At 41.3% G+C, this 16,314-nt stretch overlaps 1 protein-coding gene across 4 annotated transcripts in view; it reads right to left on the bottom strand.

The window, feature by feature from the left end:
• Positions 1–16,314, bottom strand: part of rxrba (retinoid x receptor, beta a) — a 30,113-nt gene that overhangs the window by 12,595 nt on the left and 1,204 nt on the right. For 2 of the 4 annotated variants that reach the window (XM_030064385.1, XM_030064387.1), the window contains exons 3-9: positions 13,304–13,539; positions 12,286–12,439; positions 10,990–11,169; positions 8,483–8,506; positions 6,586–6,746; positions 5,841–5,970; positions 5,093–5,225 (exon numbers count right to left, since the gene is read on the bottom strand). In XM_030064385.1, the coding sequence (XP_029920245.1) occupies positions 5,093–5,225; positions 5,841–5,970; positions 6,586–6,746; positions 8,483–8,506; positions 10,990–11,169; positions 12,286–12,439; positions 13,304–13,539 (1,018 nt within the window). The remainder of the gene's footprint in view (positions 1–5,092; positions 5,226–5,840; positions 5,971–6,585; positions 6,747–8,482; positions 8,507–10,989; positions 11,170–12,285; positions 12,440–13,303; positions 13,540–16,314) is intronic. The other 2 variants (XM_030064386.1, XM_030064388.1) reach the window with 1 other exon arrangement.

Raw genomic sequence — 16,314 nt, 5'->3', positions numbered from 1 at the left:
TGAAAACTTTACAGGGGGATTCTTAAACTTTAAAAATGTACTCAGACTTGCTCTTGTACCCAAATTCTGATGCTATTCATAACAGGGACCCATGAGAAATAGGCCTGTCATTCTCTCTAGGTACTGTGCCAAGAAATTCTTCATCCTTTGGGAATCAATTTATGGGCACAGCATGTAGAAAAAAATATGTAGCCGAGTATCTTGGCTCCTTAAGAACACAAATATATTAATGCTACTTGTATTTACAAAAAGCTGTTCTTGATCTAAGGTAATACACTCCAGTTTATCAGGAGCTGCAGAGGTATCTTAACATAGGGCAGCAACACAGCCAGATGTATTACAACCAGCAGAAAGGGGTTATATAAAATTGCGTGAGATAATTACATGATAGCAGAAAAGCGTTAAGTAAATGGTGCAGATGAAAACTTTTGTCAATATGAAACAATTACAATTCTGATCAGAGAAAAGCTGTTGCACTAATTGTTAATGTGGGTTATAGCGGTTTTGAACAAAAACTGTGAAAATTTAAGGTAAAACATAATTTTATGGGTATAAGATACAGAATTAAAAATATGACAAAGTAACTGATGAGACTGCTGCCATTATCCTTGTGTCAACAGCCCACTTAAAGTAATGTGTTTCACACATAAATAACATTTAATATTTAAATATTTCATGTATATTTAGTATTTCGCTAGTTTGATTTTACATTACATTCTCTCTGATTAATATCATCTCACCGCTTCAAACAAACACTGCTGCCAAGCTGAGACAGAAGCCAGCTGCAGGAGAGAGCAGTGCAACAAGGAATTAAGAAATTTCAGAGAAAAATCAGGGAGCCATGTGCTGTGAGCCCAGTTAGCTTGCTCTAAACCTGATTGGTTTTCTGGAGGAAATTATCCCTTTTTAACAATGTAATTACTGTGTAATTAACTGCAAACACTTTGTGATTTGGTTGGGTTTTGTGGAAACCTTTAATTAAGATGTGCAGTTCTGTCAGCATGGATTTACTTATTAAGACTGGTGGAGCAACTGATAATGTCTATAGTGCCAGATGATGCAATAGCTTATGAAAATCTGCCAAAATGCAGCAAAATGTCCCTCTTAATGGATTGAAAATGTAATAAAACTTGATAAGATACTGCTAGATAGTGCGATAAAACACCATTATTACATTAATCAGCACTACTCTGTAAAAGTAATTTAGTGACTGATTTAACAGTACTCCTGAATATAAATGTAAAAACTTATATGAATAAGATGAATGCACTAATCTGTGATATTATTAACAATCAATATTACCAAATAAAAATGTTAACACTACTTTTGCAGTAATACTGTGATTGATGGCTGCTGTAAAGCGATTTAATTTATTACATTTACAGTTTTACTGCATTGTGAGGGACATTCTCATTTCATTTTCACAAGATACTACAAATATCATCCAGCAGTTATTAGATTATTAGTTGCTTCAACAGTGATATGCTGCTGAATGTGTGTGTGTGTGTGTGTGTGTGTGTGTGTGTGTGTGTGTGTGTGTGTGTGAAAGAGTGTGTCTGCGCGTGTGCCTATGGGTAAGCATTAGTCACCAGCCTCCCCAGCATGCACTGTCACCTACTAAAGCAGCAACAGTCTCTCAGCCAATCAGAGCCCACAAAGAACACAGCTGCAGCCAGCCAGAGGTGAAGACACACTGCCGCTCAACTTCCTGATATATAACCCGATTACCCCAATCAAGACCAACAATTATAATAACAGTGTGTACAAAGATTACAGTAATCACAATATACACCAAAAAATGTGTAAAGCCAGTTCATGAATGAAAGAAACAGTTGTGGTTCTATTTGTGAGACTAATAAAGCATCTTTATATCATTCTTTTGGTGTCTCAATACCTCATCAGAAGCTCAAATACCATTACACCAGCCATAGTGAGAAATGAATATTTCCAAGGCCCTGGCTGCTACACCTGGACTGAGCTGGATGGAGTCACACACCCAGCTCCTGCACCGCTTTTTCCTATCGCAATGGACAGACAAAGGTTGAAAGGGCTTCTCTGTTCTCACGCCATGCTGGAGGGAGACGTGGACGATGATCCGCTGACTCAGAGCTCCTGATGTCTGATAGCAAGAAGGAAGAATCCATCTTCCTTGCTGCCACTTGCGGGGCTCTAAAGCCCTCCCCAAACAGGTAATGGTTGTAACCAGCCTTTTTTATGGTCTCCCCTGGATCTTGACATGCAGGACATGTGAAAGCCTGCAGCTACCAGGCTGAGCATCCCCTGGCCAGTCGTCCAAGTGGAGATTGTGAAATGTAGGTTTAAAGGTAAAAAAAAGTGCTAAAAGTGAAAAAGATGGGGATGAAAGTGCTGCCTATTTTCCCAGAGCTACTCAACAAGATAGCTTTGACATAGAAAGATAGGCCACAGAGCTAGAAACACCCCATTATGGGGGTTTTGTGAGGAGATGGAGTCACCCAGCATCAGCCAAATGCCACCCATAGAGCTAATGGTAGCGACCCACCTTTACCTGAAGACCTCCCTGTCTTCTTCAACTCAGTCTCTCCCCTCCAGGGCAGACCACATCCAGTCTAGCCTCTCTGGTAAGTGCTACAAGGTAGCAGTTCTATGAGCAAGAGCTCTAAATGCCTCCTCTATTGTCAAAGCTTACCAAACTGAATTGGAAGAGGACATGACTGCTAAACCAGAAACCACCCTGTGACAAAAAATCTGCGTTGTATCAGACCATGTCCTATTTTTTGAAAAGGTAGCCATCCAAGCTACAGGAAAGGTCAACCCATTGCTCCCAGGCCACCAGGCCTGTCATACAGTCTACAGTCATACATGCAGGCTGTTTTTCAACCAACCCCTGCTTTCAGGATCCCCAAAAATCCCTTAAGTGCACACCCCTAGCAACATTATAGACAGAAGTACATATTTTGGGGACCTACTAATTATACCTGGACTAAGCTGGATTTGTGGATTCCAGAGGTCCCAAGACCCCATAGTCTAGGAAGCAATCTCCCCAGGCCAGACCTTAAGTGGCACAGCCTCCTCCTCCTCCTCCCCCCACCATGACTGTGAGGAAGACGAATTGGCAAACGCCCTAATGGCTATGACAACACAGATAGTCCAGGTGCATCCATCCTGGTGCTGATGGCAACAGTGCATGGACAGTATGTATTGTGTACCCCAGCCACAAGAGGGCACCAACACATCAGCTCTGATGGAGTGGAAGGTCAGCCCTCTCTATCTGCACAGAGAAAGCTGGGCTGCCTGCACCCAAAACGAGTGTTGAGATCAATAGAGAAGGGCTACAGACTTCAATTCATTGCTGCTCCACCACACTGCAAAGAAGTAAGAGTTGTTGGGGGGAGTTGGGAGGTATGAGAGTCATTCTGGATCTTCCTGTCCTACACGCCATTTAAGGAAATACAAATTCAGGATGTTGACACATACTTCTCTGCTATGGTTCATGCATGCAAGTGACTGATTCATATGAATCGACCCGAGGAAAGCTTATTTCCGCATTCTCATATGTCCTCCACAAAGGAAATATCTGAGATTGGCTTTCCAGTGGATAAGCTACAAGTACATAGTTCTGGCCAGTCTGTCACTGAGCCCAATAATGTTTGTACAAGGAACGGAGGCAGCAGTGGCTCTGCTCAGGGAGAGGGGCATTCGAGTGGCCACATACATTGACAACTGGCTAGTGGAAACACCCACTTGCCAGGGACTCGCTTGCCACACAGATGCTCTCATACAACACCTGGTGAATATGGGTTTTGTGGAAAAGAACATTACAACACCTGCTCAACGCATTACTTTTGTAGGGCTCACTCTTGATTCTGTCCAAGCCAGAGCATTTCTATCTCCAGATAGAATTGAGACCATGCAGACAAATCTAGCACTGTTTTGCAGGGCCAACATGGTTACTCTCAAACAATGCCAGAGGCTGTTGGGGCTGATAGCCTCCTCTCTAGTGGCAGTGCCACTGTATATGAGAGGCATTCAGTGCTGGGTACCCTCTCTGGGTCTGAATCCTCACCACAATGGCTACCGTCTGGTGAGGGCTTCCATAGACAGCACACTGGCACATTCAGTCCACAATACTGCTTCTTCTCAGAACATGGCTCCTCCATTGTAAAGTACCACTGGGGACAATTGTCTTCTTCAGCTATGTCTTGCAATCCGGAAGTCAGTATTTTTTTCCACAGTAAGACACAAAACAAATGCTATAAAAGAGAACTTAAAGCTACAGGTACAACCCCGTCCTGCTTGCTATGGAAGCAAGGAAGAGGTGAGCTTGTTTAAAATGACAACTAACACAATGTCTGCCCAATATACAGAATGAGTGTCCCATCCCCTCCTGACATAGGTGTCACTAGTACCAGCCAATTAAGGCTGGCGTAATGTTATTTGAGCTTCTGGTGATGTCAAGCAGGAGAGTCTCCACAGTGAGACACTGACTCATGCTAATCAGAGAAATGGGGTTATACCTATAACCTTAAACCTTCTGCTGTCTCTCTTTCATCTTCATCTCACCTTAATCACCAATGAAGATTCATGTTGTGAAATCAAGAGGGGAATGCAGCGTTTACCTGGCCTCTCCTGGTCGGTCTGCTTCATGGGAAGAGTAGTTGGTCCCAAAGTATTAAGTGTGTGCAAGCAAGGTTCCTACGCAGTTTGGATTTCAAAATTTGAGACTTCATGAAGATGTTTCTTCATAAAAAGAATCACAGAATATGTAAAATGGGGGACGAGATGGAGTTATATATTTGTAATGGAAAAACAGTATTTTTGCATTTTATTTTATGCAGTTTCCACATTTCTACATTTGCAGACTCTCCAGACCTGTGTAGGAACCCTGTCACAGTCTATGTTGAGTAGAATTGCCTCTGAATCAATTTTCAAGCCACGTGGTGCTGAAACTCTCCAGTCGAGCAAATTCTGTTAAAAGTCTGTTTCAAGGTGGCATGTGCTCCAAATTGGGTAAACCACCACAATTACTGAAGGATGGGTAAATTACTGGAGGCATTATGTCTGTCATAGCAAACACAGCATATCTGCCTCTGTTTGCGCATGTGTGGGTTACCTGTCAAAGATGGCTCCCACTCCTGCACTGTGAGCACTGTTCCTGTGGACGTGCAGGCCGGTCGCCAGCAGGATCCCATCCTTAACAGAGATTGAGCGATGGGAAAACGATGCAATCAGGAGTTCATTCCAGCCTGTTCGAACAAAAACAAGGGTGGTTCCAGAATATTTCTATCAAACCAAAGTGCATGAATATTCTACAATATATATTCAAATGTACAGTTTTCTTAATACCCAAACTGGCTAAATGTAGTTCTATCCCTTCCAAGCAAGACCTACCAGCAGCTGAGTGAGTTTGGGGAAAAAAAAAATAAAAATAAATAAATGACCAAACCTCCTGATGTGTTTGTCATTTTCCATATTTTTTCCAGGCAGTGAAAAGTCTTTAGGAACTCTAATGTTTAGTTTCGCATGGAATGACAAGACGGCTGCTTAGCACGTACTAGTTTTGTGTCAACTGGCCATGCTCACTAATTCATTTCCCTTTATGTTAATGCTGTCAAGAGCAAGGGAAGATCTGGTCTAAGGTACGGTCATGTAACAGGCAGAGAAATATCCAGACAAAGTTTGAGCAATTCTATTCCACTCAAACCTATGATAGTTTGTGGGGGCTATCTTGCATGCATGTCTGTAGGCATATTCACCTACAAGTTGCAAACAGTAAATGATCAGCTTAAAAGGACCAAGTTGTCTCTTGTAGCTACAGAGGTCAATCATGAAACCTCCTGTGAGTCAGACTAAGACCGTACCAGCACGTAGCAGGATGACCTGGTCATCCAGGGCCAGCTCAGAGAAGTGCGGGATCCTCTTGGCCCACTCCACCAGGGTGAAGAGCTGCTTGTCTGCTGCCTGACAGATGTTGGTAACCGGATCGTTGGGCTGGAAGGAGCGGATTATTAATTATGAACACAATTATTTACACAAACAGCCTAAGGATAATGGCTAAACAAACACACACCCACGCGTATATTTGCATACCACTGCACAGTCCAGGTCTCTCACAAATACTCCAAGATTGGATTATGGGATGGGTCACAAAGGATAAAAAACGAGTCTACACATCTACACTCACACTGCCATATTAATTTACCATAAATAAACAAATGAGATGGGTGTTACAATGTCTGGTAGCCTATATCTTACACCTGTGGCATTGTTCAGTGCTCCAGAGCTCTTTAAAAATTAAAACCACATTTCACATAATCTCCATTTCCTCCTGGCTCAAAGACAATGTTGCCATTCCCTGTCTTACTGCTACACCTAGCACCTTAAATATAGTAGAGCTTTTTTATTTTTTGAGCAGTCGGGTTTTGTTGGGTTATTCATTTTAGCTCCTATCCGTAAGCCTTCGGCCATAATGGGAGCCAAGTTTCACCGATACCAATAGTTCATAAAATGTCCTATCAGTGCAGATTAATCAGCCAAACGAACTAGTGGCTAGACCTCTAATTGGTGGCCTGTAGTTTCCCCATTGTCACCGTTCACACTACTCACAGAGCTCCCCCCAGAGGTTCCATCAGCATGAAGCTCTGTCTTCTGCTCCACAGCCATCTCTGCCTCCAAAATCTTCTCCACTGGCATTTCCTCATTCACTGCACTGGTCGACTCCACCTCACCATCCCGCTCCTTGTTCCTCTGACGCTCCTCCTGGACAGCTGCAGGGTGGGAGGTGAGCAGACAGAGGAAAGCAGAGAAGAGAAAAAGGAGGGACAAGAGAGAAAAGAAAAGGAAGGAAGAATAGGAGAAAGTGAAGAACAGAAAACGAAGGTGTGACGATGGGAGTGACAAAGAAACAAGGAATGCAAATGGGGAGAGAGAGTGGAAATAAGACAGGAGGTAAGTATGAAGGAAGAAAGAAACAGAGAAGGATGGACAGAAATAAAGGGGGAAAGGGCAGTAGTGAGTCATGAAAATATAGCAGTGGTGGGGGATGCAGAGAAAGGGATTGAAAAAAGAAGAGAACAAATGAAAGAGAGAGAAGATGACAGATGACAGAATTATAGGTAGAAGAGAAAAGGGAAGACAGAGGGATGAGCAAGGAGCAGGCAGCAGGAAACAACAGATGACATAATGGATAAAGGTAATGAAGGGAGTGGAAGTGACCGAGATAAAAGAACAAATGAGAGAGAGGAGAATTGTGAGACGGATGAAGAAGTGTGCCAAATGAAAGACATTTGCAAACAAAAGTGATGAAGACATAAAAACAGAAGACAGAGCAAGACCACATGGACACAAAACACAGGGAGAGAAGGAGTGGGGGAGGAGAGAGAAAGAAACTTATGTACAATTTATGTTCAACATCTCTCACATTGTTTGTCTTTCATACCTTCTTTCATTCAGCAATACTATCAAGGCAGAAATGGACCATAGGAAGAAAAACCAACACTAAAATTTGACCATTTAACTCTGCAAAAGTCAAATACTCAAATAGGAATTGTGCTATTCTGCACAAGAAGCCAGTTTCCGAAACTGCTATTTTCTGAAAAATGTCAATTTTCCTGAAAAGGGTGATTTTTTTCTGGCTTATTAGTTTTTCATTATTAAATTAATTTGATATCATCAAAGCTGATCATCCTCCATGTGTGATATAGGCGCAGGAATAACTTTTTAATCTTCCTTCAATCAACTCAGTTAATGCAATTCAGTAGCAATTTTCTGTTTCCAAAGGTTATAAAAATCTACTTTTGCGTATCAGTGAAAAGTCTTTTTTTACGTACGTTTGTGCCCTTGTGTATTTTTAAATATTTACAATGGCACTTTTTACTCTCTTACTTATTGTACTTTTTATTCACTTAAGTGCATGACAACAAAGAAAAATACTTCAGTTTTAGTGTACCCCTATCTGCATGGGTCACTGGGGAAAAAATTCCTGATATAAAAAGGGTGCGGCTGGTAAAAAAAAAAAAAAAAAAGGCTGAACATGGGCTTGTCACATAAAGTTTGAAACCTCAGAGTGCTTGGGAAAATCTGGAAGGGGAAGCGTTTGAGTAAAAATCAACCTTCCCTCTATCTCTACTGTGAAGGTGCCCCTGAACAAGACATTTAATCTTTCAGTATGTAAGTGGAGCTGCTCAGTGTCTGACAGTAGAGGACTGTGGTTGCTCTGGGCGGCTCCCAGGTGGGAATGTGCAGTAAGCAACTTTATAAAAGTAAAGCAGGACGGTGATGAAAAAGAGCATGCATACTCAGCAAACTTGCCCTGGATATATAAAGGTTAAAAAAAAAAACACACACATGGGGAACTGATTCAAGGCTGGCTATGGTCCATCTCTGAGCACTGGCAAGAAGCTACGGAAAAATATTTTAAACTAGTTCCAACTCATTGATATGCAATGCAAAATCTCTCATACAGCCACACACAAACACACCCCTCCCTCCCTCTTCTCCTTACATCTCTGTCGTTCATCTTGGACCACTACAGAAGGAGGGAGGGGGGGGAGAGAGAACGAGAGGAAACAAAAAAGGGAGAGAGGGGGAAAGGGGGTTAGTGTTTACAAGGCTCACCCACCCCCATCTCCCTCTCTACCACTTTTTACTCGTTCTGTCTATTGCTTAACAAAACCATCAATGCTCTCCCCTTTACAGTATGCATAGCAACAACATCAACATCATCCTCACTAACAATACAATTTGTGGTTGTATGTACTGGTATTCAAAAGTTAAACATTAAATCACCATTTACATGAAAGGCAAAATTCAGTTATGATTTACAGATTGTGGGTGTTGCAAATTAGCCAGAAACTAAGAGCAAGAAAGAGAAGCTGCCCTGTATGTTTGGCATCTCCAACTCATCTGCAGTAACCTTCAACACAATGGCTGCAATAATTACTGAAACAACAGCAGCCGCACACCATGGCCGTGTTTCACTGAGGGTGCTTTTGACACAAACTGAGCTACCAAAAAAAAAAAAAAAAAAGTTTCACAATGCTCTTGGGGAAATTGTTTCTCAACTAAGATAAGGTAGGCAAGCAATAAAGTCAGCTCCTACCTACACTGTGTGTCTCAGAAGGACTTTCCCAAAGAGGCTTAGCACCCACATAATCTAAGCTTGGTTGATTTAAAATGAAACTACAGTGATTGTTGGTGTTAAGGTGGTTATAAGAAGCAGCACTGTGAACAGCAACGGTAATATTCAGACATGGGTCTGGAGGTAGTTGCAAACAACTCCATGCATTTGTTTTGACCTCAGCTGACCTGTGATAGTGTCAGGTAAGTTGTCAGACAGGTTGCAAATAAACCTGAGTCATGCCCAGGTAAATTTGCCGACTATAGTATACACAAGGGCAGGGAAATAACCATAGTCTGGTGACCAATACACTTTTTTTTCATAATACAGCACACTTTGTGGCTCTAATCCTATTGCTCAATATATCAAATTCTAGTCCTGTAGGGTTAAATCTGAATTAAATGAAATGCACCAGTTGTTTGAAAACTGTCTTTGACCTGGGACTGGTAATATTAAACCATAACTTACTCAGCCTGGAGGTGAGATGAGAAAATTTATCTCTTGGCAAGAGACTCATGCTGAATAAAAACAGTAACAAACAGTAACTTTTGTTATGTGGAGCTGCCAGCCACATTCTCTTTTCTCATATTCTCTTCTCTGGTCCACACGGAGGGAATTCAGCACCACTCCGTTACCAAAGCATATTTAAATGAACTGATGCTCTAATACCAGAGGGTGACTCGTAAACTATGTAAAGACACCAGGCTGCAAATGTCTCATTGCTGGGTTTCTTTTAACTTTGAGTTGCAGGCCATTTATGTGTCAAAAGTCAAAGTCAAAGTTAGTTATGAACCTCTTTTTGACCTACTCTTTAACAAGAGTGGTAGTAAATTTTAACCAGCCTCGGTCATGAGGCAACAGAATATTTTAAGAGGTTAACAACTTATTAAGGAATTTTTCAGAAGAGCCAAATAATTAATAATCACTGACAACTCTCATTTCATTCTGTAAGTCTGAACTAGACTCTTATTTTCTTAAAAATAAATTCTGAGACTTGAGTATAATAACAATAAACAAAGAAGACCATCACAGAAAAAAAGACTGTAGTACCTGTCAGCCTTCTATACTGCATTTTACATTGTGAGCCACCAAAAGGAAATTATTTATTGCTTTACAGCACAAAATAGGAAGGGAACACTTTTTCAGAGCAGATGGAGATCAATCATTCAGATTTTCTGATAGCAATGACGGCATGGTAGCAGTGAAAGCCTGATGGAAAAAAAATCACCTGACATGTTTACACTCTTGGGGGAGGGAAAGGGGAACCTGGAGCGACAGGGCTTATGGGAAATAAAGCCCTAATTTTGTAAACACTAGTTATATCAATACCATTGGTGTTAGACAGCTATCAGTTATTAACTATCAGTCGCATCAACATGTACTGATTTATTGGTGGTAGTTATGTCTAAATAGGCATCACAATGATGTATTGAGATCTATGACACTAACCATAGCACCTTTAATAAATAATAATCTTTTTCTTGGAAACACAAAATGATAAGATAATTTTGGATAGTCAATAGTCGCTTTACTTTAAAAAGATTTTTACACAACACTGGAATCAATGACCCATAGCAGTGGTTCTCAACCTGGAGGTAGGAGTAAGATTAATTCATGTAGTGAGAAAAAAGATTTTTTCTCTGTTGATAATGAATACCTACGGCTTCCTCACTTCTTCCACAGACTGATCAAGTAAATAGCTAGGGAAAAAACACTAACCTAAGACAAAAAATTTTTTAATTTGTGTCAAAATGTACTTTTCTACCCTTACACCTGTAGTAGCAGGTGTGTACTGCCATTAAGCACTTCATATTTGGCAGCTGTGAGCAGAAAAGGTTGAGAACCACTGATCTACAGAGGGGTTTGGTGAAGTCCCGCCACCCCCGCCTCACCTTCTCTCTTCATGCCCATGGCCAGGCACTTCTGGTAGCGGCAGTACTGGCAGCGGTTCCTCTGCCTCTTGTCCACCAGGCAGTCCTTATTGTCTCTACAGGTGTAGCTCAGGTCTTTACGCACCGTCCGCTTGAAAAATCCCTTACAGCCCTCGCAGCTGTACACACCATAGTGCTTACCTGGGAGGATGTGACAGTGGAGAAACAGGATACAAAGACAGAAGTACAGGAAAGAGGACAATTTGGTTAAAGGAGTTAAAATAATGTAAACGATAAACAAAGTGCCAATTTTATGACAAATAACATATTAATTGAGTCTTGTGCTGTCTCAAAAAATTATCTTCATTCTTCACCTGCCAAGAGCTGGTGAAGAGAAATGAAAAATTACTCGCTGAGAATTGCTTTGACATTTTAATATACATTTTTCACAGAAATTTGTCACTCTGTTCTCAATACTGTTTCATATATAGCAGGGCTCCAAACTGCGACTATTTTTTTGAGGGTGTGTGAATTAAAAATGTCACATGGTTGCATTCATGCAAGTGTATGAAATAAACATTCTCCAAAGTCAAGGAAACAGAAGTTTTTGAAACAACCCATTTATCTGTTACCATGTTCTATAAATTAAGCAATGTACAGCTTATTTATTATCAGACCAGATGTTTAAGTGCTGCGAAGCACTGCCGGCTTCCTTTCGGCACCAAGGTTAACCAAAACGCCACTGATGATTAAGCATAGGCGGGGAGAGATCGAGTGACGGGGATGTTAATGCATGTGGATGCAGATGCACTGAGAGGTGTAAATCCATGTGTGTGCAGGAGCTTGGCTGTTCACACCAGAAGTGTGTTTTTCAGCACCGGTTACACACAAATCCCCTCCCTCTCTCCCTCTCGTTGGGCGGTCTCTTTCTCCCCTCTCTCTCTCTTTAGTGCTCTCTCAGTTTAGAGACAACTGTCAAATATGTGGAATAAAAAAAATGTCTAGTCTTTCATGTCTTGAAATTGTGAGCAAATATAAAGTCATATTAAAGGAGTGCAGTCTGGCAAAGCAAATCACTAAAAACAAGCAGAAAAGTTGTTTGCATGCCCAAAGACCTGAGGTAAAAGCACCAATCTTAATAACAAAGTTAAAAGCACAATTGTTTCAACACCATAGCATAATCACTATATCTTTAAAACTAATGTTACTGTTTTGGAGCTATGGCTGTGCAGACATCTTCTCAACTCTGATGCAGTTCAGCCCCAGGTCAACAGTGAGCAGCAGTGTACAAGAGGTGTATTTAAAGTATCTAGTCACCAGAGGATCTGTCGCCGCAGATGGAGCAGAGGCGTTTCTGGGAGAGCATAGGCCCTGGGCTGTGGGACGACAGCTGCTTCAGCCCAAACGGAGGCTTCACATCATCCGAGCTGCTCACCGCATGGAGCCCTGACATGGACACCGTCGAGTTGATCTGACAGAGGAGGGACAGAGACAGAGAGATGAATATGATGAGGAAAAGGAGGTGTTTTAGTTACATTTCACAATCTTTCTGCCTCCCTCTTGATACAAAACCTCCCAAGAGTATGAAACTAAATGTTGTAAATATGAGAAAAGGAGTGAATGATTTTTGGTGTCTAAGACTTGACAGGAAGAGAGAGACAAACAGCTCAGAAAAAAGCCCCAACATGGATGCTTTGAGTTCATTTGAGGGACAGAGGGAGGGAGGGCGAAGATGAAAAAGATTAAGATTAAACAGCCAAACATAAGACATTAGGAATCAACACATGACGTCAAGACTTAGAAAGGGAGACAGAAAGAGAAAGAAGCAAGATGAGATATTAAAATTATCACTGACTTAACTGGAGTGGAACATACACAACAGCCACACCGACAACTGCAGCTAACTACAATCAATGTTGTTTGTCTTTCTTCTTTCCAGCCAGGGAATTTGATCAAACTGTGCACTTAATATGGCCCGAAAACAGCTACGTTCACAGATAGTTTGCACCTGCTAATACAGTCACATCAAAAATCATAAAATCATATTATTCCCCATTACAATATCTAAAATCAAAGAGGCACTTTTTTAAAAAAAATTTTGCCTAAAGAGGAGGTGCTTCGGCTAACTTTAAAGTGTTCTTGCACCACACATATTCCCTCGCCCATAAATCAAGTTAAAAATCTGTATCTTACACACAGAGTACAAACACTAAGCTTTGGTTGGATCTTGTATACTGAATTAAAAACACTTAATCACAAAGCTGAAATCCTTAGTGTGAAAAGAAGCAGGACAACAGTAATAAAACATTGATGGTAGTTGTACGTCCTCCTTCACCTGCGGGCTGCTGATGGGGCCGTAGCCTACCGAGGGTGTGCCGGGGAGGCAAGGTGAGCCCAGCGAAGAGCTGATGACAGAGAAGGGGGAGCCGATGCTGCTGATGGGGCTGTTGACCCCAGTGGTGGTGATGGGAGGCAGGGAGGTCATGGAGGCTGCGGCTGAGGGCACGAGCGGAGGGGAGCGCTGGCCCGACGGAGGAGAGGACACGGAGGAACTGTCCGGGCTGCGTGAATCTGATAGAGACAGCCAGAGGGCAAATAAAGATCGCCACTAGAATCATTAATGATAATAAAGCAACACCTTACTGATCCTCTGCAGCAGGCTTTGCTACATGTGCCCTCATATATTTTGACCTAGGTCCCTGTTACTGTATGTTGTTTGTAGCTGAATAAAGGATTTTTTACCTACATCACAGAGCTTCATACATTTTTAGATTGCAAACTAACGTGTTTACTTGCAGACAGTAAAATGGACAACTGATGCTTTGTTTTCGATGTCACTGCCCTGTCCTCATGAGCATCTGATTTTTTTTTTTTACTCTACTACCACTGCAAAAACACAGGTTAGTGCTCTCCTTTTCAATTCTTTATAATTCAACCCATTTTAACTGTTCACATTTTATTTGTCCTTCTGAAACCTTGTCTTTTCAGAAAAAAACAACAACAATCCACCTTGTTTCCAATTTGGCTGTGCTGTGTGAACGTGTTTAAACCAGTCCAATTCAGTTCAGTTGCAACCTAAAACTCTTTACCACTAACTCTAGATTAATTACAACGTGGATGTAAGCAGATATTCACCAAAACACTATGAATTACAGAAGAACTTCCTTATAACAACAAGCAGTTTGCAATTGTGGAAATAGAACTGCTGTGGAAATAGTTCCCAGAAATTTCTCTGCTGCAACTGCGGAAGTAGTTTCGGGCTCTTATTCTTTCAGCGCCTACAGCTGCTCACAATTCTTCTTTTTGTACACATACAATTAGAGTAGGGAAGTGTTAACATAACACATAGATTCAGCATTACCAGATCCACCCTTGGTTTGTGTACAAAAACAAGATGCCACTTTAACATTTCAGATTATGGCAGTTCTTTTCTAATATTAAGCCAACACATAAAGTACACCTTTTCTGCCCCAAAGTATATTTCATTCCTGCTGGAAACACACTGCCATGGGCAATTTTTTTTTTTTTTTTTTCGCTTGACAACTTAAGAGAGCACAGAATAAAATACAGCACAGCAACCGTGGGGCTGGCAGAAATTTAGTGAGTTGCTCAAGGGCACCTCAGCAGGTTGGATGCTTGCCTGTAGATTTAAAATAAGGCTGATGGCTAGAAGGACAGTTTGTCCAATCTTCAGGCCACGCTGCTGCCCAAATATTGTTCTTCTTGAACTAGATTTTTCATTATTATCAAAGGACAACTGTTGTTTAGTGTGATCTTTTAAGGTTAAAATGCTGGAGCATAGCACAAAAAACTTAAAGGTTACAGGTTCCCCGTGAGGGCCCCCAGACAATATGTGGACTCTTGTAAAAAATTTGGATATATAGGATAAACAAAAATGGCATATGCTAGTAATTACTGAGAGCTGTACTGTAGCATTGTCTGCGTGGCACACATTTAATGAAGTGAAAGATGAACACAGCAGACATGAATCCAGACTCCCTGTAGTTTCACATTATAATACAGTGCCAGACATTCACAACTGAAAAAGGAAGGTGATCCCACGCATCGTCACCTACTGCCTGCTGAATTTTGCTCCCAGTATTATATAATTTACCTTCCTTGTATAACATTCACATTTTTGAGCCTGATAAAGCTGCATCAATGAAGTTCTAGCAACTATGACTGCATTAATGAGCACCAGTTTTCAGTGTGCACAGGAGATGACGTCTACTGGAGATGTGTATCGTGCGCTACTCTGTGTCTCAAATGTCTACAACGGGTGCTCTTTCTCTCCTCTCTGTCCTCCACCAGTCAATCTTCCACCAAACCACTGTTGATTTTTTTTTTAACGATATCGGTTTCTTTATTTTTTGTTGATTCAGTGGTCTGTGTGTGGTCAGCATTTTCTTCTACTGCTGGTTGCATGGTGCATTTCTACTGCTGAAGGCTGCACACTCGACACTCCAATCAAAAAACACTGCATTTTGGGGAAAAAAATCCCCAGGCATAATCTCCTACAAATAAACTACAGTGGCCACAAGTAACTGTATTCATGTGTGAATAGACAGTAAGTCAGCTCAACAACAAACATCAACAGAATGAAATTCCACCTCAATTATTGAGGGTATTTTTAGCCCCTTATTTTTAATCTCATTGGCACTCTCTGAACATTCATCCTTTTGCTCAACAAGTACTTTGAGGAGAAAACTGTTAGAAACACTAGACTCGTATAAAATGGTGGGATTGGCATAGGGACTGTCATGCTGAGAGACTATCATAAAATTCTGCGTCGCCAAATGAGATGAGCATAACACATCACTACCAGGGTTACAGGCTCTTTTCCCCTGTGTAGTTCAGTTATAAGACCACCATACTGACACTGCCAGAGCATTGCATGACAACGTGACAGTAACACTAACAGGATTAGGGGTTCAATTCCCACTAGAGCCAAAATTACACAATGTAAGCACTCATGCCACTATGGGGTGTTATGGCTAAAATCCATCCACCAAATGCCATGTTATTTTCTGCATGTGCTGCATGATTTTTGTGCACATTGTGATTCATTCAAATAATCCAAAATACAAAAACCTCACAGTTTGCTCTTGGGAACCTCCAAATACCAGCTGATGGGTCTGGCACAGAGAACTGAGAATTTCATTGATTTTTTTTTTTTTTTTTCCAACTGATTGGCCTGTCTGGTAGACATGGGGTTATGAGTCAACTGTGCCAGCAGGCAAACACTTTGCTGTGTCACTGTATATTAACAAGCTTCCTCAAATTTTAACATTTTTATCTGTGCATTTCTTGCCGTCATAATAACTTGCATCTCCCATAACCCTGTAT

This window comes from Myripristis murdjan, chromosome 11, assembly GCF_902150065.1.
Source record: "Myripristis murdjan chromosome 11, fMyrMur1.1, whole genome shotgun sequence".
Taxonomy (NCBI): domain Eukaryota; kingdom Metazoa; phylum Chordata; class Actinopteri; order Holocentriformes; family Holocentridae; genus Myripristis; species Myripristis murdjan.
This window is presented reverse-complemented; position numbering and strand designations above follow the sequence as displayed.